This window comes from Schistocerca americana, chromosome 3, assembly GCF_021461395.2.
Source record: "Schistocerca americana isolate TAMUIC-IGC-003095 chromosome 3, iqSchAmer2.1, whole genome shotgun sequence".
Classification (NCBI taxonomy): domain Eukaryota; kingdom Metazoa; phylum Arthropoda; class Insecta; order Orthoptera; family Acrididae; genus Schistocerca; species Schistocerca americana.
In genome coordinates, this window is record NC_060121.1 from 538182131 (window position 1) to 538204078 (window position 21948).

At 41.6% G+C, this 21948-nt stretch overlaps 1 protein-coding gene across 1 annotated transcript in view; it reads right to left on the minus strand.

The window, feature by feature from the left end:
- Positions 1-21948, minus strand: part of LOC124605542 (protein phosphatase 1 regulatory subunit 16A) — a 74256-nt gene that overhangs the window by 47279 nt on the left and 5029 nt on the right. Inside the window, exon 4 of the mRNA XM_047137299.1 lies at positions 18398-18543. Coding sequence (XP_046993255.1) covers positions 18398-18543 — 146 coding nt within the window. The remainder of the gene's footprint in view (positions 1-18397; positions 18544-21948) is intronic.

A 21948-nucleotide genomic window follows, 5' to 3' on the forward strand; every position in this document is an offset into this window, starting at 1 on the left:
GGAGCGCTGTGTTGTGCCCATTACTCTGTGCCGTTTATTCTTAGTACATCGTTTTTTCCATGTTCTTGTTTTCTACATGTTAATTCTTAAGAACTTCTTCATACTTGGTTCTTTAGTAACCAGCCAACAAGTCACTTGTTCATTTTTATGCGAGTCTTGCCTTGACGTAAAAGATCTTGTCATCTCAGCATTGAAGATATCGTTGTGCGTTATTGATTGCAAACTAGCAAGCTAACCAGTCAGACAGACCAGTACCTAGCCCTATGGCCAAACTGGTGACCCTAACATGATTTATCGCCTGCATTATGCACAAAATAAAGTGATACTGTAAGATGACAGAAAATCTGACCGCGACCGACCCTGCTGTGTCCAGACTCACTGTTAGACTACCACCCTTTTGGCCTCAGAATCCAAAGCTGTGGTTTGTGCAAGTTGAATCTAGTTTCTTTTAGTCAGGAATAACCACTGATGCTACGAAGTTTGCACTAGTCATCGATCGTCAGTATGCAGTGGAAGTGCAAGACGTGATTACCGTATTTACTCGAATCTAAGCCACACTTTTTTTCTGGTTTTTGTAATCCGAAAAACGCCTGCGGCTTAGAATCGAGTGCAAAGTAAGTGGAAGTTCTGAAAAATGTTGGTAGGTGCCGCCACAACTAACTTCTGCCATCGAATATATGTAGTGCTACACAGGCATGCTTTGCAGGCACAAAGATAAATACTGGCGCCAAAACGTCTGCGTCAGTAAATAAATTAAAAAAAGGGTGCAAGACGAGCTTTTTTTCTCCGCTCCGAGTTTCGACCACTGCATTTTCATACATTATCCAACGAAATAAATACAAATTAAGTATAGTTCATCTTCGAATTTAACATCATTTCAATGTACTACGAAAATCCGACTGGCAAGACTGTTTGGGATGTTTGTCAACATGGCCAACTCTATGTTCTGAATTTTTTCTTACCTGTGAGAAGAGATGGTTGCTAATAGGAACTTTTATGAATTGTGAATCACATACAATATTCTCTTCACCATAAGAATAATACGTATATAAACATTTTGCCATGTATTCTTTCGTGTTTGCTGCTTTCTCATTTAAAACCTGTCTGCCTTAGAGTGAGACAACAGCAAACGCGGAAGAATATACATATCATGTCACGTTTATACTTGTATTATTCTTGTGCCTAATAGTGATACAGTCAGAAATGACACACGGCAATTGACTAGATTTTTAAATCTAAGATGACTCTAATTTCTGTGCAGCATGTAATGTACTAAAGAGGCGTCTGCAAAGATTTTCAAACGGAGAAAAATTTTCGCTAAACTCTCGTTCAGAACATCTTCTATCATACGCATTCTATTATTTGGTTCTTGTTGATCATTATCAAAGAAAGCAGCAGTGTAAGTAACAACAAATAGCAGTCTCTTGCCATTGTTTTGCTAATGAGACGATTCATCTCTCTTTTTTTTCTTTTAATTGTAAGCGGCGGTCACAAAAGCAAGCCATGCCACGAGCGGCAACAGCCCGTAAACACAGAATGCAGCAAACAATGCATGACACAGTATAGTAATACATTTTTTGCTTAGAGTGACGTAAACACCTATAACAAAGAGAATGGCACTTATCATATAAGAAAAATAAGCAATCAATGCAAACCAGACAAAGCACGTGAAAAAGGAAGGGTACCTGTATAAATACGGACGGAGTGCCTGACACATAGCAATGGCTACCTAGTATAGCTTAACTGCTAAGCTTATGACTCAAACCAAACTACTGTAGCTGTATCGTAATTAATTTGACCTAAATTGTGTCTCATATTACAATGGACCAACATTGTTTCGATTTGGAGGTGCGGCCTAAAACTTTTCTCTCCCCTTGAATTTCGAGTCTCAAATTTCACGTGCGGCTTAGATCGGGAAAATTTTTTTTCCTTGATGTCGAGTCTCATTTTTCAGGTGCGGCTTAGATTCGAGCGCGGCTTAGATTCGAGTAAATATGGTACTGCGCCGTCAGAGACTAATACCTACGACCGGCTCAAGGCAGAACTTATACGCAGAGAATCAGCTTCGCAAGAAGAACAACTCCACCAAGTTCTGACGCAGGAGGACATTGGAGATCGTAAACTGCCACAGTACTTGAAGCACCTACGAAGTAAAGTCAACGTTGGTACAATGATAGCCTGCTGAGAACCATCTGGAGCTGTGGGTTGCCTCCTGCCATCAAAGCAATAATAGCGTTGCATTCGGAAATGCTTTCAGACACGGTGGCAGAGCTAGCAGACAAGGTACAGGACGCTATCTCACCTGCGCCTATTAGTGCAGCAACTGTGCAATGCGTGAGCACGTCAGCCACAGTTTCGTGTGCCGACTACGATGCTCTGACAGCAAAGGTTGATGTGCTGACACAACAGATCAGCCAACTGATGTCTCCGTGTAACACCAACAGTGATTGTGGCAGATCATCAATGGCCTCATCTGCACCTGTGACTGAAACACAGCAGGAGATATGCTGGTATCACAGAAGATTTGGTGATCAAGCTCATCACTGTACCAAACTCTGCACATACCCAAATGCCACTGGATGTAGACACTTCATCTGATTGCCAGTCTGTGCCACAGAACCTGTTTGTGAGTGATCAGCACACAGGCAAGAAATATTTGATTGACACTGGCTCTGTGTATTTTCCTGCGAACAATGTTACAATGGTATAGGCCTCGTACATCATTCTGTCTAGCTGCCGCAAACAATTCTTCTATTGTATCCTATGGTACACATCATTTAGAAATAGATTTAGGCCTATGCCGAGCATTTGCATGGGACTTCATGATCGTGGACGTCGCTGAGCCAATAATAGGAGTGGACTTCCTGGCTCATTACAACCTTATCCTTGACATTGCCAACAAACACCTGGTCGACCAAACCACTGGACTGATGGCTGCAGGATTCTGGTGCCACGCAACCATCCAATCTGCCAAGCTGACTGAAGCAGCAGACAGTGAGTACACCGCCTTACTTCGGGATTTTCCAGTGCTGACAAAACCTCCAGATATGCCTAAAGTAGTGAAGCATAGCACAGTGCACTATATAAAGACCACAGATGGGCCACTATTATCCTGTAGAATTTAAAAGTTAGCCCCGGATCAGTTAGCTATCGCCAAGAACGAGTTTGATAGTACAATTCGAGAGGGTGTCATGTGACTCTACAGTAGTCCTTGGTCATCACCGTTACATCTCGTATCTAAGAAGTGCGGTGCGTGGCGTCCATGTGGGGACTATAGAGCACTTAACATCTGTACAGTACCCAATCGTTACCCATTTCCGTTGCTCTGCGATTATAACTACGCGTTGAGCAGTGCCCGCCTTTACAGCGTGTTGGACTGTGCCAAGGCATACACACTGATACCTGTCACCGAAGAAGACACCATACGGGCTATTTGAAAGTAAATTCATGACTTTTGGCCTCAGAAACGGTGCACAGACATGGCAGAGATTTATTGACTCACTGCTGCATGGTCTGCCATTCAGTTTTGCCTACCTTGATGACATATTGGTATATCCAGTCTCGCCAGAAGAACATTGCCAGCATCTTGTACAAGTTTTTAAACGGCTAGACGAATAAGGCACCATTCTCAACACAGCAAAATTTATTTTTGGTCAACCAAAAGTAGATTTCCTTGGCCACCGAATCTACCTGTCTGACTCACTACCATTACCTGACAAAGTGGAAGCCATCCTACAGATCTCACATCCATCCACAGTTAGGGAGCTGAGGCAATTTTTGGGGCTGTGGAATTTTTACTGCAGGCATTTACCTCATGCAGCGGATATTCAGGAACAACAATGGCGCGTGGTAACCTGTAGCCTTCTTTTCGAAGAAATTGTCGCCAGCTTGATGTAAGTTGAGCACCTATGATCGAGAACTCTTAGCGATATACGAGGCAATCAAATACTTCCGTTCTCAGCTGGAGGCCCGTGAGTTCGCCATATTCACAGATCATAAGCTGCTGACATACGCCTTTTGATAGAACAATAGTAACTGTTCACCAAGGCAGCACAACCAATTACTGTATATCGCATAATTCAGCATGAACATCCAGCATATATCCGGGATTGAGAATTTAGTAGCAGATTGTCTCTCCCTTGTCAGCAGCATCTCCATCACAGACTGCATGGAACTTGCAGAAGCACAACTTACAGATCCGGAAATACAAGAGCTGTTGCAGGAAAACAAGTCTACATTGGATCTGCAGTTAGTCAACCAACGTACCTGGCACAGGCATCAAGTCACACTGTGGCGTGTCCGCAGCCAAACCATGACCATTTTTACCCGCAAGATTCAGGAAAAACACATTTACATTTTTGCATAGCCTGTGCCATCCTGGAGCACGAACTACAATACGCCCAATCTCAGATCACTTCGTGTGGCCAGGGATGAAGAAAGACTGCCGTTGAGTCGGCCTGATGTTGTATACAGTGTCAGCGCTGGAAAGTCAGCCGGCGTGTGTACGCGCCTATCGGAAACTTTCCTGAAACCACCACCTGTTTTACTCACGTACACATCGGTGTCATGGAACCGTTACCATCTTCAAATGGCCATCAATCTTTGCTGACAATGATTGACTGATTCACGCGTTGGCCAGAAGCGGCCCCAGTGGACAATGTCTCAGCAGAAACCTTCGAGTATGCCTTCATATTAAACTGGGTGTCATGATTTGGCTGTACTTTGTCCATCACCACATATTGCGGTAAAAAATTTGAATCTAATTTGCTTGCAAAGCTAACAGCATTCTGTGGGAAGATCCACCACAACACAACCAGCTACCACCCAGCCAGTAATGGCATGACAGAGCATTGACACCGCACTTTGAAAGCAACCCTGATGTGCCACGATACCAGGTGGACAGAAGCTCTCCTGATGGTCCTGCTTGGCTTACGAAAATTATACAAGCCTGATCTAGACAGTTCCCCTGCAGAACTAGAGTAAGGAGAGTCATTACGACTTCCTGGTGAGTTTGTAGATATGACTCCACAGCCTGATATAGACCTGTCTACCCTCGTCAGTTACCTTCGTGATCATGTCAGAAAAATCCGATCTCCGCAACCGTCCAGGCATAGAACTGTTGGTACCTTTAAGACATGAGGACATGCACTCATGTTATGTTATGAACTAATAGCATCAAACCGGCCCTCCCGGCACCTTACACCAGGCCACATCGAATCATCACTCGGGGAGATTGCACCCTGGATGTTCTTGTGAATGGAAAATGAGCCACTATCACAACTGACAGGGTCAAACCAGCCTACATCTTCAACGAGCCATCCCCCACTGAGACTCGGCGAACACAGCTTTGCCCAGAACTTGGTCCGGCAACACTGGCTCCAGCACCACCACCGACCAGGACGTCAGCTCCAGGGGACCAGCACACCACAGCTCCAGGGGACCACCACACCACAAGGTCTGGTCGGCGCATCCACTTCCTGGCGCACTTACTGGATGGCACCCTGAGGGGGCTGTTGTAGCTACCACAATTAGCAGTGCAGTGCAGATCGGTTCATGAGTGCATCACCCATTGTCACATAGCAAGTATTTTATTTTGCACGGATAAATCAGTTTCACGCGGGCCGCCAGGAGCACTGTGTTGTGTCCGTTGCTTCGTGCCATTTATTTTTATTATACAGTTTTTTCCATGTTCTTGTTTTCTCCATGTTAATTCTTAAGTACTTTTTTATACTTAGTTCTTTAGTAACCAGCAAAGAAGTCACTTGTTCATTTTCGCACGAACCTTGCCTTGTCGTACACTGAGTCTAAAAGACGTCCTGCATTAATTGCCGAACGGGCGAATAAATATCGTGTCATCTCAGCATTGACGATATCATTGTGCATTATTTATAGCAAACTAGCAGGCTAACCGGCCGGACAGGCCAGAACCTAGCCCTACGGCCAAAAAATTGAAGAACACGTTGTTTGATCGATTTTTGCTAGAGAAAGAAAAATGCAGTTGCTATCAACTTAGACCCTTACTTACTTACTTACTTACTTAGATACTATAATGTTCATTTTCTGTTGTTAACACCATGTTTTGTTTCAACAGAAACTGTAAATAAAAATTCATCTCTCTTATAGAAGTTGTGTCGATTATAAACAAAACATTTATTTTCTTGAAATTTTTAGAATTTTATGAAAATAACTACTGAAAAATTATACTGAGTTTTTTAAGAGCTGTGGTGCGGTTTACATTTCCCAAAACATTTATCTTAGAACAAAAAAGAGAATGGCAGAGATTAAACATGGATGCCACCTTGCAGTTCTCTAATTGAGTAGTAATTATTGACAGATCCTTCTTTTTTAATGACTTGAACAGCATTATGGGGTGGAAGTGCGCCCCTCCTTGCAGATGTATAGGCACGCGTATGCGTGTGGGTGTATAAGAGATAACTCCAAAATGTAGCAAATTTTCTCTCTTCTGTGTGAGCCTATCGACAACTCAACATTTCTGCTTTTCGGTGAGCGGTCTCCTTTAGTCCTTAAGTATTTAAATTCCACAGAGAAGAATCTAAAATAATAAATTAAGAAAACATGGCTGCCCGATCTTTTTTTAAAAAAGGATGAACCAGTTACTCTGCAGCAAGACATTACAAAAATAATCAGCAAAAAGCCTCTGACTGAAATCTGGACAATACACAAAACTTTAAAAGTGTTATCACACACTCACTCATCAAGTGAAATTTAGAGTAGTCCCCCACTTAAACTTTCTTCTGCTCTCATGAAAACATAAAGCACACACTGTGAAAATGTGACACACTGTGAGTACAATAAAGTAAGGAGCCTTCTGCTGGAGAAGAAAGGCATGCATAAATGGACAGCATCCAATTCAGATGATGGTCAGGTCAACTTCGCTCCTCTGGAGTGACCAGTAAGAGGCATTTTGCTGTTGGAAGCTGGCTTCACCAACCAAAGATTCTTGTCCTCCAGTGCCAATCCCAATCATACAGATGCTCAGCTCTTTGATTCAACGGCAAGTGTGATACAATGTGTGACATTAATATTCCTGTAAGCTTTCTCGGCTACTGCTTCCTCATACAATTTTGTACTATATAAAATAAATTCAGTGGAAGGTAAATCCTGATATTTGGGTGTGGGGGTGGGGGTGAAGGGGTCCATTACAAACCTGGTTACTGTCTAAAATATCATGGAATATTTATGTTGTGTATGAAGCCATTAGTGTACAACAAAAACTGCCACCATGCAGGCACAATCGATCACCTGGCGCCTCTCGGTCCTGTGCACAGACTCCAGATGGCACTCAGAAGCCTGCACCTCTTTCTGTTCCACACCACTTCTTACAGCGCATTGTACTCATCCGCCAATAGAGTGAACAGCAGCCAATAGTGAACGCTGTTAGCTGTGGACTATTTTGCTTCCGCTTTGTATGAGTGGACATGGTTATTCTTCTGCCAACAGGCACAAAACACGAGGCACCATGGATGCTCAGACAGTTACAAACCAGCAGTCAGTTTACTTCAGTGCCTGCAGATAGCTCAGTACAGTTCCCTGATGACTTTTGTGAGTACGAGGACGAACTACCACATTTACCCTGGCCACCACAGTCACTAGATTCCTATAGTGTTGAACATTTGCGGCATACTCTGGAGAGAAGGGTGCGTGATCGCTATCCACATCCACCATCATTATCTGAACTTGTCACTGTTTTGCAAGAATGGTAAAAGATTCCCTTGAAAACCATACAATACATGTATTTACCCATTCTGATACAGCTCTAGTTTGTTTTGAATGCCAGTGGTTTTCTTACAACATACAAGGCATGGTAATGTGTTGCAGTTTTTGGTGTTCCTTATTTTTGTCCACCTCTTCAATTCTGGTCTTGTAAATTGTTCAAGTGGTCATCTGCTTCAAGCTTGGTGTAAAACATTAACATAAACTACATCTTCGTTAAAAGGTAACATTCTCACAGATATTTCAAAAGGTCACATTGCTTGCAGATGATTATTAAAAATTCATTTCATTGGTGGGTGAGCAATAGTGTTATTTGCAGATGTTAGAGGTGTGGGTAGTATTTAATAAGCTTGCAAGGTCATGATGAAATGTTTCCTGTTGTCGAGTGGCAGCTCACCAGTCTCCCTGCTGGGAACAAGGTTGATCTTGCGAGTACCAGAGGACAGCCTAATTTCCTCATGCTGCACCATATTCAAAGTTTTTAAATAGGGAGGTCTGGTGGACCCATAGATCATATATCTATAAAAACCTGAGGTCACACACAATCTTTATGAAACTGGAGCAGCTGCCATGTGTCTGGTCGTCAACTACGAGGGTTGGAACTTAAATAGTGGCAACTATTTATTCACAACCGATACAAAAGAGTTACATGTTTGCAACTGTTACTGTCCTTCAAAGTAGTCACCAGCATTGTGTAGAACCTGTTGCCAGTGATGTGGAAGGTGTAGTATACCATTAGCAGAGCCTGTTCTGTTGAAGGTGCGAATGGAGCGTTCTAAAGTTACAGTGATTCTCGTGTACGACTGTGATGGTGTTATCGTAACGAATTATGTTCCTCCACATCAGATCGTCAATGCACTGTATTACTGTTGGTTTTTGGAGCATCACCCGCGACTAGGTTTGCGAAAGAAGCGGCGATACTTTTCTGCACAACCCACCCATCATTTTGCAGGACAACGCGCAGGCGCATACAGCGCAAGCTGTGGCTGCTCTGTTCGGTTGATGGGGCTGGTAAGTACTGCACCATACTCCCCAGACTTAAATCCTTGTAACTTTGATTTGATTCCAAAGATGAAGGAACCACTTCGTGGCATTCGCTTCAGAACTGTTCCAGAGATTCATTAGGCAGTAGACTGCTCTATTCGCACCATCATCAGAACAGGCACTGCTAACGGTGTACTACACCTTCCACATTGCAAGGGTTCTACACACCGCTGGTGACTACTTTGAAGGACACTACCAGGTGCAAACATATAACTCTTTTGTATTGGTTGTGAATAAATAGTTGCCACTATTTACGTTCCAACCCTCGTATTACTCACATTTTGAAAATATTTACAGCTTTTAGAAACAATGTTTTCAAGTCTCTAAAATACAGCAAACAGATAACATTAAAATCAAATAAAACATCCTGGAAACTCACAATTTCTTTGAAATGTAGAACAATGTCTACTATTCTCAGTTCAGACAACTCAAACAAGGGAAAGGTGGGTGGGGGGGGGGGGGGGGATGAATTCTGTTGGAAAGACATACCTCTGTACAGAACTCAAAATGTCTGTTCTCAGCCTATTCTTCCAGCAATCCATCTGTCAAGTAAAACTGACATTGTTGTTGCACGGATGGAGGAAGATCAGCAAATGGAGAAATCAGCTGCAAATAAAGAACAGTGAACAGAACTACTAAATGTGGAGGTTTTGCTGTTCATGTTGTTGTTGTGGTCTTCAGTCCTGAGACTGGTTTGCTACTCTATCCTGTGCAAGCTTCTTCATCTCCCAGTACCTACTGCAACAGACATCCCTCTGAATCTGCTTAGTGTATTCATCTCTTGGTCTCCCTCTACGATTTTTACCCTCCACACTTGCTGTTCATAGGAATATCAAATACAGTCTCGCTTCAACCACTATCTTTGATCTCTCATTCAAAGCAATCACACATGATATTGCTATTTTGATATTTGAAATATAATGTGGCAGGGGAGAAACTATCAAGACTGAAAAAGTCCTTGGAAGACCCATTCATGGAGCTGCACAAAGATATTACACTTCCAAGTAGTAGATACACATTCATAACGTAAAAAACAAATACTTATGAGGTGATGCAGAAAAGTCAGTTGTACAGCTACCTCCAACAGGATCAGGTTATCAATGGTAGAGTCAAAGTCCCTCAAGCCAACCTGAAAGCGATTATGTCTACATCTACATCTATATATACATATAAACTCCGCCAGCCGTTGTACAGTGTGTGGCAGAGAGTACCCTGTACCACTACTAATCACTTCCACTCGCAAAGCGAGGCACAAAAGACTGTCTGGGTGCCTCGGGAGGGAGGGAGGGAGAAAGAAAGATTGGATTTAATGGAAGGAAGGAAGGAAGGAAGGAAGATTAGGTTTAATGTTCCATCAACTATATGGCTCTATATGAGCCCTAATTTTTCATATCTTATCTTGATGATCCTTACGCAAAATGTATATTGACAGCAATAGGATCATTCTACAGCAAGCTTCAAGTGCCAATCCTCTAAATTTTCTCAATTGTGTTCCTTGAAAAGAATGTTAAGATCCCTCCAGGGATTTCCATTTGAGTTCCCAAAGCATCTCTGTAACACTTGTGTGCCATTGGAACCTACCAATAACAAATCTAGCCGCCCACCTCTGAATTGCTTTCATGTTTTCCTTTAATCCAACCTCATGCAGATCCCAAACATTTGAACAGTACTCAAGAATAGGTTCCACTAGTGTCCTACATGCGGTCTCCTTTATAGATAGACCACACAATCCCAAAATTATCCCAATAAACTAAAGTTGACCATTCGCCTTCCTCACCGCAATCCTCATATTCTCGTTCCATTTCAAATCACTTTGCTACATTACGCCCAGGTATTTAAATGACCTGACTGTGTCAAGCAGGACACTACCAATGCTGTATCTGAACATTACAGGTTTGTTTTCCCTACTCATTCACATTTTTCTACAACTGGAGATACCTGCCATAGAAATTTTTTCTTTAAGTCAACTTGTATGCTCCTTCTGTCGCCCAACTTCGACACCTTTCCACACAGCACACCATCATCCCAAACAACTGCAGATTGCTGCCATCCTGTCTACCAGATCGTTCATGTATACAGAAAATAACATTCGTCCTATCAGATTTCCCTGGGGCACTCCTCACGATACCCTTGTCTCTGATGAACATGAACACTCGCTGTCGGGAGCAACATACTGAGTTCTATTATTTAAGAAGTCTTCGAGCCACTAGCATATCTGGGAACCTATTGTTTATGCTGTTATCTTCGTTAACAGTCTGCAGTGGAGTATTGTATCAAATGCTTTTTGGAAATATAGAAATATGGAATCTGCTGTTCATCCATAGTTCACAGTATATCATGTGAGAAAAGGGCAAGCAGATTTCACATGAGTGATGCTTTCTAAAACTGTGCTAATTCACAGATATAAGCTTTTCAGTCTCTAGGAAATTCATTATGTTCCAACTCAGAATATGTTCCAGAATTCTACAGCACACCAATGTTGAGGACATTGGTCTGTAATTTTGTCAGTCCATTCTTTTACACTTTATACACACAGGAGTCACCTGCACTTTTTTTCTAGTCACTTAGACCTTTGTGCTAGGCAAAAGATTCACAATAAATGCAAGCTAAATAAGAGACCAATGCCACAGACAATCTTTGTAAAACCGAATTGGGATTTTATCCAGATCTGGTTACTTCTTTGTTTTCAACTCTTTCAGTTGTTTCTCTATGCCTAGTGTGCTTATTACTATATCGCCCATAAAGGACTGTGCGGTGGTCAAATGACGGTATGTTTGTATGATTCTTCTGTTTGAATGATTTCTTACACATGAAATTTAAAACTTCAGCTTTTATTTTGCTATCTTCAACTGCCATACCAGACTGGTCAATGTGTGACATGGGAGGGAAGCCTTAGACCCATTTAGCAATTTTACATAGGCCCCGAATTTTCTTGGATTCTTAGCCAGAAATTTCTCTACGGTATGACGGTGGTAGCTATTGGATGCTTGGCACATAGATGTATTCACAGATGCATGAATCTCTAACTTTTGCCTGTTGTCATTTGCGCGTTCTCTTTTGAATTGAGAATATACTCAGCATTTTCCTAATTTCATCAGTAAACCACAGCGGGTTTTTTCTGTTCTTAATCTATATACTAGGCACATACATGTCTAAGGCATGATTTATAACCTGTTTAAACTCTGCCCACAATTCCTCTATGTCTATCATCATGGAAGTAAATGACTGCAGTTCATCGTCTAAATGAGATACTAACAACTGTTAATCTGCTCTTTCAAGCAGAAACACTCTCTTAGCCTGCTTGACAGATTTATTAACTTTCGTAGCCATAGTCACTATGGTGACATGATGATCACTAATCTCCCTTCCCTATAATGGTGCTATCGATATTGTCTAGACTGTTTGTAGCTATAAGGTCTAAGTTATTTCCATTGCATCTGGGCTGCCGATCTAGCTGCTCAAGATAGTTTTCAGAAAACGTGTTCAAGAGCAGTTGATGATCTTCACAGGTATGCAGCAGCTGGATTTCATCATCCTGAAGAAACGATACTTTGATGGTCCAACTAGCTGCCATCTTCAGGTGAGATTCAGGTGCACAATCGCGCTGGAACTGAGATAACATCAGATATGCCGGCTACTTTATGCCCCGGGAATCGGCCGCTGCACATGCACGAGAAGCAGAAGGTCTGCCCTCTGATTTAAGTGCAAATTCCACTAACAGGAAGCTGGAACAATAATTTATTTATCTTTAAAAGACATTGAGACTGTGATTGGCGATGGCATGGAAGGCAGTATCTTCAAAATCTTCCATGAAAAGATTGGCAGCAACAGGAATATTTTGAAGGTACCACTTTCATGACTACTACTCTTGAATTCAAATGTTTTTTGAAATTGGTAATGACATTTTTATCACTTGGAAACAAGGAATGTAAGCTCCTCATAGGTATTTAGATTAACTGCCTACATCCACACAACGAGTTTTCAATGGAAATTGAAAAAGATGGCAAATTAATTAAATTTTTTGGAGGTTTTAGTGCACAAAAAAAGAAAATGTGACTTTGAGATACAATGCATTCCCTAAACCTATGCATACAGACTGCTATCTCCATGCTACTAACTGTCATCCACCATATCAACGCATGGGAGGTTTATGTACACTGGTCAAGAGAGCTTATGCTGTTTCAGATTCTGATAATTTAATGCAGGAACTGGATTATCTTAAGGTTGTTTTCTGGCAAAATGCATATACTAATCACCAAACTGTTCATGCATTCCAATTTGGAACACCATGTGAAAAAAACGAGCACTTTTAAGTCAGTTGCTTTTTTATTCTCTGCGTGCAGTATTTCTTCAAAAATTTCAAAACGCCCCGGAAAATACAACATTAAAAGTGTCCTTTTGCCTTCGGCCAAAATTAGAGCCTTTCTTGGATGTCTTAAAGACAATCTGGGATTGAGGAAGCCTGGAGTGTATAAAATTCCGTGGCACTGCAGAAAGGTTTATACTGGACAGACTATTTATACGATTCATGATTGATGTGCAGAACATCAATGACACACGTTTGCTCCAGGCTGAAGAAAATCTGCCATTTCTGAACAGTATCTCAATGAAGGGCATAATATGTGATTTAAAGAGATGCAAATTATTGCTCTGGCTTTCCATTACTAGGATTGTGTACTTAAGGAAGCCATCAAAATATGATTATCAGAAGACATTATTAGTAGAGATACAGGTAGCCCTTTAAACAAAATGTGGAATCCTATTTTATTAGATAGAAAACAAAAATGGCCTGGTTTTCGACTGGCTGCATCTTAATTTGCAATTCATCACTTTTGTTAGCTTCTCCTTCACCGGTACTGCAATTCTTCGCTTTGCAGAGGGCAGCCCTTCCTCTTCTCATGCAGGCGCTGAGCCTGTTCCGAGAATATAAAGGAGCTACCATTATCTGATGTTACCTTAGTTCTGGTGTGAGTGTGCACCTGCAGTCTCACCTGCCAGTTGGACCATTGGAATATTGTGTCATAAGGGTGATGAAATCCAGCTGCACACCCGTGAAGAGCATCAACATTTATTACACCAGGAAAATATACATACTCAAACACTCAAAAGTCTATCTACGTTCCCTTCAATGTTGACTATCCACTCCATATCATCCATATGCAAATGACAAGAGCAAAACTATAACAGCTATGAGCATCTCTACACTCCTCTCAGCTTTGAAGAGGAGTATTGAAATTGCTTTCCTCCTTTAGGCAGGAATTATCTCACCACCCGTATAAATTTAAAAAGTGTGGAGCAGAATTCTGTACTTCTCCCTCTGAGGTGGACAACACGCTGCAATGTATGTTATCAAAACCTACACTCATGTTCAGAAAAAACAGAACACCTTGAATCACTAGAGACAGGGTGTTCATATTCACATGGCATGTACATTAAAATGTTCTGCAGAAATGATAAGCATTTCAGTCACCTCGGTCCAGCATGTGTCCTGCTGCCTAGTGGGCACAGGGTTCGCCATGGGCCCTGATAACTTGTTCTATGCGTGACGACATCAATGCATATAAAGCGCGAATGGCATCCTGTGGTATAGCCATCCAGGCTGCATTCACCTGGTTCCAAAATTCATCTGTCATAGTTGGCAATGGGTCACTGTACTGCACCCATTGTTTCACCATACCCCACACATTTTCGATTGGTGTCAAGTCTGGTGATCTGGCGGGCCAGGGAAAAAGGCTGACATCCTGCGACACCAACAAGCAAGTGTTCGTGCAGAACGTGGTTGTGCGTTGTCTTACTGAAAAATGGCATCTGGGATGTTGTGCAGAAAGGGTACGGCTAAAGTGTCGCAGGATGTCATTCACATAGGTCAAACTGGTCACAGTGCCCTGAACAAGTAACAAAAAAATGTGATTTGTGGTTTTACCAAACAGCACCCCACAACATAAGACCTCGAGGTGGCATTGTATGTACTGTACAAAGGTAATCACTGTGATGTCCCTCCCCTGTCTGTGGCGAACCAAAATGCGGCCATCATTTTCAAACAAACAGAACGTGGATTCATCTGAAAGCACTATCTGATGTCATTCCTGACCTCAGTGACATCATTCCAAACACCATTGCCATCTATCCTGTTTCTACACACTCATCAAAGGTAGACAGAGAAGTGGACGATGCATATACAGCTCATCCAGTAATAAATGGTGACAGAAAGTCACCCCTGATAGTGTACAATGTGTTCCATTGTTGCACCAGAGATGATGAGGACACAGATCTGTCCTGCAATGTCATTCATATGAGGTGTTGATACTCTTGAGAGTGGCGGGTCTGGGTGGTGCAACCTGACCCATCTCATTGTGTTCTACGGCCTTCCATAAACCATTCTACACACACCCATTGCACTGCCGAAACACAACGTCCCACATGGGCAGAAATTTCCTGGATGGATCCAGCACATTCTCTCATGCCAATAATGCACCTTCTTTCAAACTCTTTGATTTGATAGTATGTTTCGTGCATATGCCACACTGATCCATAACCTTCAGTTTACAGCAACAGGCACATTTTATTGGAAGGCAGTGTTGCATTGCAATGTCAATGCTGACCTTGAACCTGCAGGCCGATATGGCTCAAATGCTAATCATTTCGGCAGAACATAGTAATGTATATGTCCTCCGAATATGAACATTCTATCTCTAGTCATTCAAGGTGTTCGGTTTTTCTGAACATGAGTGTAAATGTGAGATGGGCTCCAGATCTTGCAGACCCAGTTTCCACATGGACAAAGGGCACCTGTATACATCAGCACTGGTGGAGCCAAAGCCCCAACTGCATCTCTCAGTAGCAATTTTGTAATACTAGAACACTATACTCCAACTGCTGAAATGATCTGCTATCATATGAACTATGTCTCTTGAAGTGGTCTGCAGACTTATACTGAATTTAACATTTCCGCAGAAACTGGGCATCTTCCACTTCTCTCATGTATTCCCATGACCGTTTCCCAAACAACTGTACACATTACGAGATCTTAGTTTTTGATGGCCTACTGAAATCTAATCTCCTAACAATAACGTTGAATGTCACGGAAAACTCGAGATTAACTAATCCGCCACAGCAAGAATCTGTGAAGCATTTATTCAATACCACACTGTAGCGGAATAGTTTATTGTGTTCACAAACTGTTGCCACAATTTTATTTTGCTTGACTTGGTAATTAGATAACTGATGCACTGATAAAGCAACTGATTTGAGCTGGTGATGAGGGATTCGCAAGGAGTAGTACACGTAATTAACAAGAATAGTCTCTTCTCATTTAGAGACATATATGCATGAATTTTCTCTATGTTAGACGTTTCAGTTAGTCCACTTGTGACTTGACCTTGGTGATTGTCCACTGTCATACAGCTACTACCTGTAGTTAGTGGAAAGATGTTTGTTTTTCTACCCTTATGTCTTCATGTTTAGTTAGGGAGTGAATCTACCCTTTACTCTCACAAACTGTCAGCAAGCACCCCAGAAAAAATGGCAAATCCTGCTCAAGTGGGATGGCATGAATGAATCTGGACTGCAAGCTATTGGGAGGTGATATTGCTACAGCCAACTTTCTCATGTATGTAAATTGTACGTGCTCCTGTCAATTGCATGAAAATTTAATATATATTTCCAAAGTGAACTATTTTTGGAGTTGTGTATGTAATTAACCCAAGTCATTTTCTATTTGTCACCAGTCCTAGTCAATAATGTATTATAAATTAACCTTTACTATTCTTGAAAATAGTGATTTAGAACTGGCAATTCAGAAACTAAATTAACTTTCATTTGCCTACCTTAATGCCTGAATCCTGCACCACACAGAAGTAGCTTTTTCTAAATGATTTTCTCCTGATTAATTGAAAACTGTGATCTACAAGCTAAGCTGCAACCAATGTGCTGCATTCTATGTGGGCTTGACAACCAACAAACTGTCTTGTCCGCGTGAATGGCCATCAACAAACTGTGGCCAAGAAACAAGTGGACCACCTGGTTGCTGACCACGCTGCCAACCTTCATTTCAATGACTGCTTCACAACCTGTGCCATATAGATCCTTCCCAAAACACCAGCTTTTCTGAACAGCGCAGGTGGGAACTTTCCCTGCAATAACTCAATATATCCTATGTTTCCGTAACCTTCCTGGCCTAAACCTTCACTAGTCATTGTCCTCACCCATCCAGCCTCCCTGTCCCTATTCCAGCACCATACAGTCCTCATTCCACCAATGCACCCAGTCTTTTTACTTATCTCATTATCCGCTTCTCCCCCCGCCCCCCACACACACCTCTCTGCTGCCATCCGCCTAACCTCCCGACTGCACATAGCTGCCCTACCCTCTCTCCACCTCATCCCTACATGCTCTACAGCAGCACTACACTGTCTGGCACCCCTACCCTACTATCTATCCCCCTCCAGACCCCAGCATCCTCCTTACCCCACCAAGTCATCACTCCCATCATGTACCGTTGCTGCTGCTCGCAGTGTGGCTACAGTTGCCGGAGACTGCAGTCGTGTGTGTGTGTGTGTGTGTGTGTGTGTGTGTGTGTGTGTGTGTGTGTGTGTGTGAGAGAGAGAGAGAGAGAGAGAGAGAGAGAGAGAGCTAATTTTGACAAAGGCCTTATGGGCTAAAAGCTTTACTCATGCCAATCTTCTTCTTGTGCCTATCTGTGACTCAGCATCTCTGTTGTATGGTGAGTGACAACTGCCTTTTCATAATATTGTTACATTCCATCCTGGATTTTCTGTTGTTTGATTTCATTATTTTTTCAGTGTTATTTTCCATTTCTTTCTACAAGACAGATTGCCCCTACTTATGCTGCAGACCAGCACTGTGAAATGTGTACTATTAACGGTAAGTGCCAATAATTAGTGATCATTAGCAAATGTGAGACTCAATAAATGAAAATCTACAGTGAACTAACTGTTTTTTTTCTTGCAACAGATCTAGTGTTTATTGTTTCAGACTTGTAATCACTTTGATAGTAATGAGCTTTATTAACAAAACAAAGAAATATGACTGTCCTAATTTCCAGTTTTACTCAATCATGTCCAATGGCCTTACCTGGCTCATTTTAGGCCTAAAACTATGTCAATAAAACTGTTATTTACGTATTAATGAATTACAATTTTTTAAACTCAAAATGCAGTGTACTTTTTCTATGAGACCACAGCTTAAAATAATTATGACTAGTTCCAGAAAATTTCTGTAATAACAGACTCCTACTTATGTCTAGATAGTATGCTGACATTTACCACTTCAAACATTTTAACTTTAACGGAACACTGAATGAAAATTGTATTTGGATTTGTTTTGCTTATGAGGTGACGGTAAGAGATGGCAGTGGAAAAATTCCTAAACTATATTATAAGATATACTCTCTGCAACCAAGCCTATGCATCCCAGAATTTTGTGTACACAGGGAACAATGCACATTTCTCATGATCTATATCTCAAATTTTGATGAAACAAAAGATTAAATTTGTACAATTGACCAAGGTGACAAGATATCACTCAAGTACAAAGTGTCTTGTACAGTTTAAAATATTCTGATCATAATCAATATCCAAAATTAAAGACACAAACTTACCTACTAATGAGATATCTAACAAGATGTAAGTGGCCACAAGTAGCTGCGGCATGAAGAGGAGTCCATTTTTCACTATCTTCTGCATTCACATTTGCTCCATACTCTATAAGCAGTTTCATCATTTCCTCATTGTCATCTATGCAGCACTAAAATACAAATGAACTTATTCCAGTATAACATTTTATTTCAATAAGTAAAAGAGTAACTAACATAATTTTTTCTTATTTCAAATGTTTTTGTTAAGTACAGGCAACTTAATCAGTAAAATGACAGATCTAACAACAGAGAACTGAAAGCAAAAGTACACAGCTTAATCCAGACTGAATTATTCACTCTGCAGTGGAGCATGCACTGCCATGAAACTTCCTGGCATATTAAAACTGTGTGCTAGACTGAGACTTGAACTTGAAACCTTTGCCCAGCTGAGCTACCCAAGCACAACTCATGACCCATCCTCACAGCTTTACTTCCATCAGTACCTCGTCTCCACTCCAGCCTGAAAAATTCATTTTGGAAACATTCCCCATGGTATGGTCAAGTCATGTGTCCGAAATATCTTTTCTTCCAGGGGTGCTAGTCTTGAAAATTTTTCGGGAGAACTTCTATGACGTTTGGAAGATAGAAGATGAAGTACAGGCGGAAATATAGCTGTGAAGATGGGTTGTAACTTGTGCTTGGGTAGCTCAGTCTGTAAAGCACTTGCCTCTGAAAGGCAAAGGTCTCAAGTTTGTGTCTCAGTCTGGCACACAGTTTTAATATGGCAGGAAGTTTAATATGCAGCTTAATATTCCCTTAGGGACAGGCTCAGATTCAGTCCATCGCGTAACTCACAGACCAGTAAGCAATAAGCCTGGATGGTTTTCTGGTAGCTTCCCATACTCATTTCGCAAAATTCAGGGCTCTTTACTATGTCTACTTATTGTATTACTATTTGTCATGTTTTCACTTTTACCCAAGTGATTTCATTCGTAAAATTCATCACTACTTCTCTCAAAGCATAGTTTTTACCTACGAGGTGCATACAAGTGTCGTTTTTTAAAAATTCTATTTCGGGATGATAATGTTAAAGGAAATATTAGAGAGAGCAAATACTCAAGATGTTGCAATAGTGCCTGAAGCTCTTTTTCATGCTATTGATGGTTGGGAAATACTCAGGCTAACAATGTGCCTGAAGAACCTGAGGATTATGAGAGGTACATCAGATTTAATGACAAAGAGATCCGATCTCAAAAGAAGACCTGCTCCCAGATACAAGGAAATAAGCTAGTGGCACTGAGAAAAGTGATACAGAAAACGATGAAGAAATGAAAGAAGATGATAAATTGAACAAAACAACTTACAAAGCTTGTAAAAATGTGGAAAAGGAGAGTCACAGATACCTTACAATGGAAGAGGATACTGCTGCATGCAACAAGAAAGAAAAAAGCTTACCAAAAACATCATCCTGGTGTGAAAGGTTAGCTAAAGATGTAGAAACAGTCCTTGCTACTTGGCATTGTCTTGTGAATGAGTCAGTGCTCAACAGACTAGTAACAATCACTGCTCAATTTGTCGATTTTCTAAAAGAGAAATTTTCTAGGTCCCAAAATGTTCTTCCTACTGACCACATTGAGATCTAAGCATTTATAGGTCTCTTGTGTCTGGCCTTTTGAAGATCTTTGATGAATTCACATGATATATGAGACACCACAATGTGCCTGAAGCACCTGAGGATTATGAGAGGTACATCAGATTTAATTTTAAAGAGAGCCAATCTCAAAAGAAGAAATCTGATAATTTGGCAGCCGTCCAGAACCACCAGAGCTGCTATTCTCAAACAACTGACAAAAAGCTTGAGTTTTGAGGAAAATGTTCCTTTCACCAATATACCCCTTCCAAAACTGTGAAATGTGGTGTTAAAATATTTGCCTTGGTGTTTGTCAAACTTTCTTATACCCATAACTTAGGTTTATACAGGGTGTTACAAAAAGGTATGGCTAAACTTTCAGGAAACATTCCTCACACACAAATAAAGAAAAGATGTTATGTGGACATGTGTCCAGAAACGCTTAATTTCCATGTTAGAGCTCATTTTAGTTTCGTCAGTATGTACTGTACTTACTCGATTCACCGCCAGTTGGCCCAATTGAAGGAAGGTAATGTTGACTTCGGTGCTTGTGTTGACATGCGACTCATTGCTCTACAGTAGTAGCATCAAGCACATCAGTACGTAGCATCAACAGGTTAGTGTTCATCACGAACGTGGTTTTGCAGTCAGTGCAATGTTTACAAATGCAGAATTGGCAGATGCCCATTTGATGTATGGATTAGGAAGGGGGCAATAGCCGTGGTGCGGTACGTTTGTATCGAGACAGATTTCCAGAACGAAGGTGTCCCGACAGGAAGACATTCGAAGCAATTGATCGGCGTCTTAGGGAGCACGGAACATTCCAGCCTATGATTCGCGACTGGGGAAGACGTAGAACGACGATGACACCTGCAATGGACGAGGCAATTCTTCGTGCAGTTGACGATAAGCCTAATGTCAGCGTCAGAGAAGTTGCTGCTGCACAAGGTAATGTTGACCACTTCACTGTATGGAGAGTGCTACGGAAGAATCAGTTGTTTCCGTACCATGTACAGCGTGTGCAAGCACTATCAGCAGCTGATTGGCCTCCAAAGGTACACTTCTGCGAATGGTTCATCCAACAATGTGTCAATCTTCATTTCAGTGCAAATGTTCTCCTTTCAGATGAGGCTTCGTTGCAAAGTGATCAAATTGTAAATTTTCACAATCAACATGTGTGGGCTGACGAGAATCTGCACGCAATGGTGCAATCACGTCATCAACACAGATTTTCTGTGAACGTTTGGGCAGGCGTTCTTGGTGATGTCTTGATTGGGCCCCATATTCTTCCACCTATGCTCAATGGAGCACGTTATCATGATTTCATACGGGATACTCTACCTGTGCTGCTAGAACATGTGCCTTTGCAAGTACGGCTCAACATGTGGTTCATGCACGATGGAGCTCCTGCACATTTCAGTCCAAGTGTTCGTACGCTTCTCAACAACAGATTCGGTGACCGTTGGATTGGTAGAGGCGGACCAATTCCATGGCCTCCACACTCTCCTGACCTCAACCCTCTTGACTTTCATTTATGGGGGCATTTGAAAGCTCTTGTCTACGGAACCCCGATACCAAATGTGGAGACTCTTCATGCTCGTATTGTGGACGGCTGTGATACAATACACCATTCTCCAGGGCTGCATCAGCGCATCAGGGATTCCATGCGATGGACGGTGGATGCATGTATCCTTGCTAACAGAGGACATTTTGAACATTTCCCGTAACAAAGTGTTTGAAGTCACGCTGGTACGTTCTGTTGCTGTGTGTTTCCATTCCATGATTAAAGTGATTTGAAGAGAAGTAATAAAATGAGCTCTAACATGTAAAGTAAGCGTTTCTGGACACATGTACACATAACATATTTTCTTCCTTTGTGTGTGAAGAATGTTTCCTGAAAGTTTGGCCGTACCTGTATTGGTAAGCAACCAGAAAGACCTTTTGT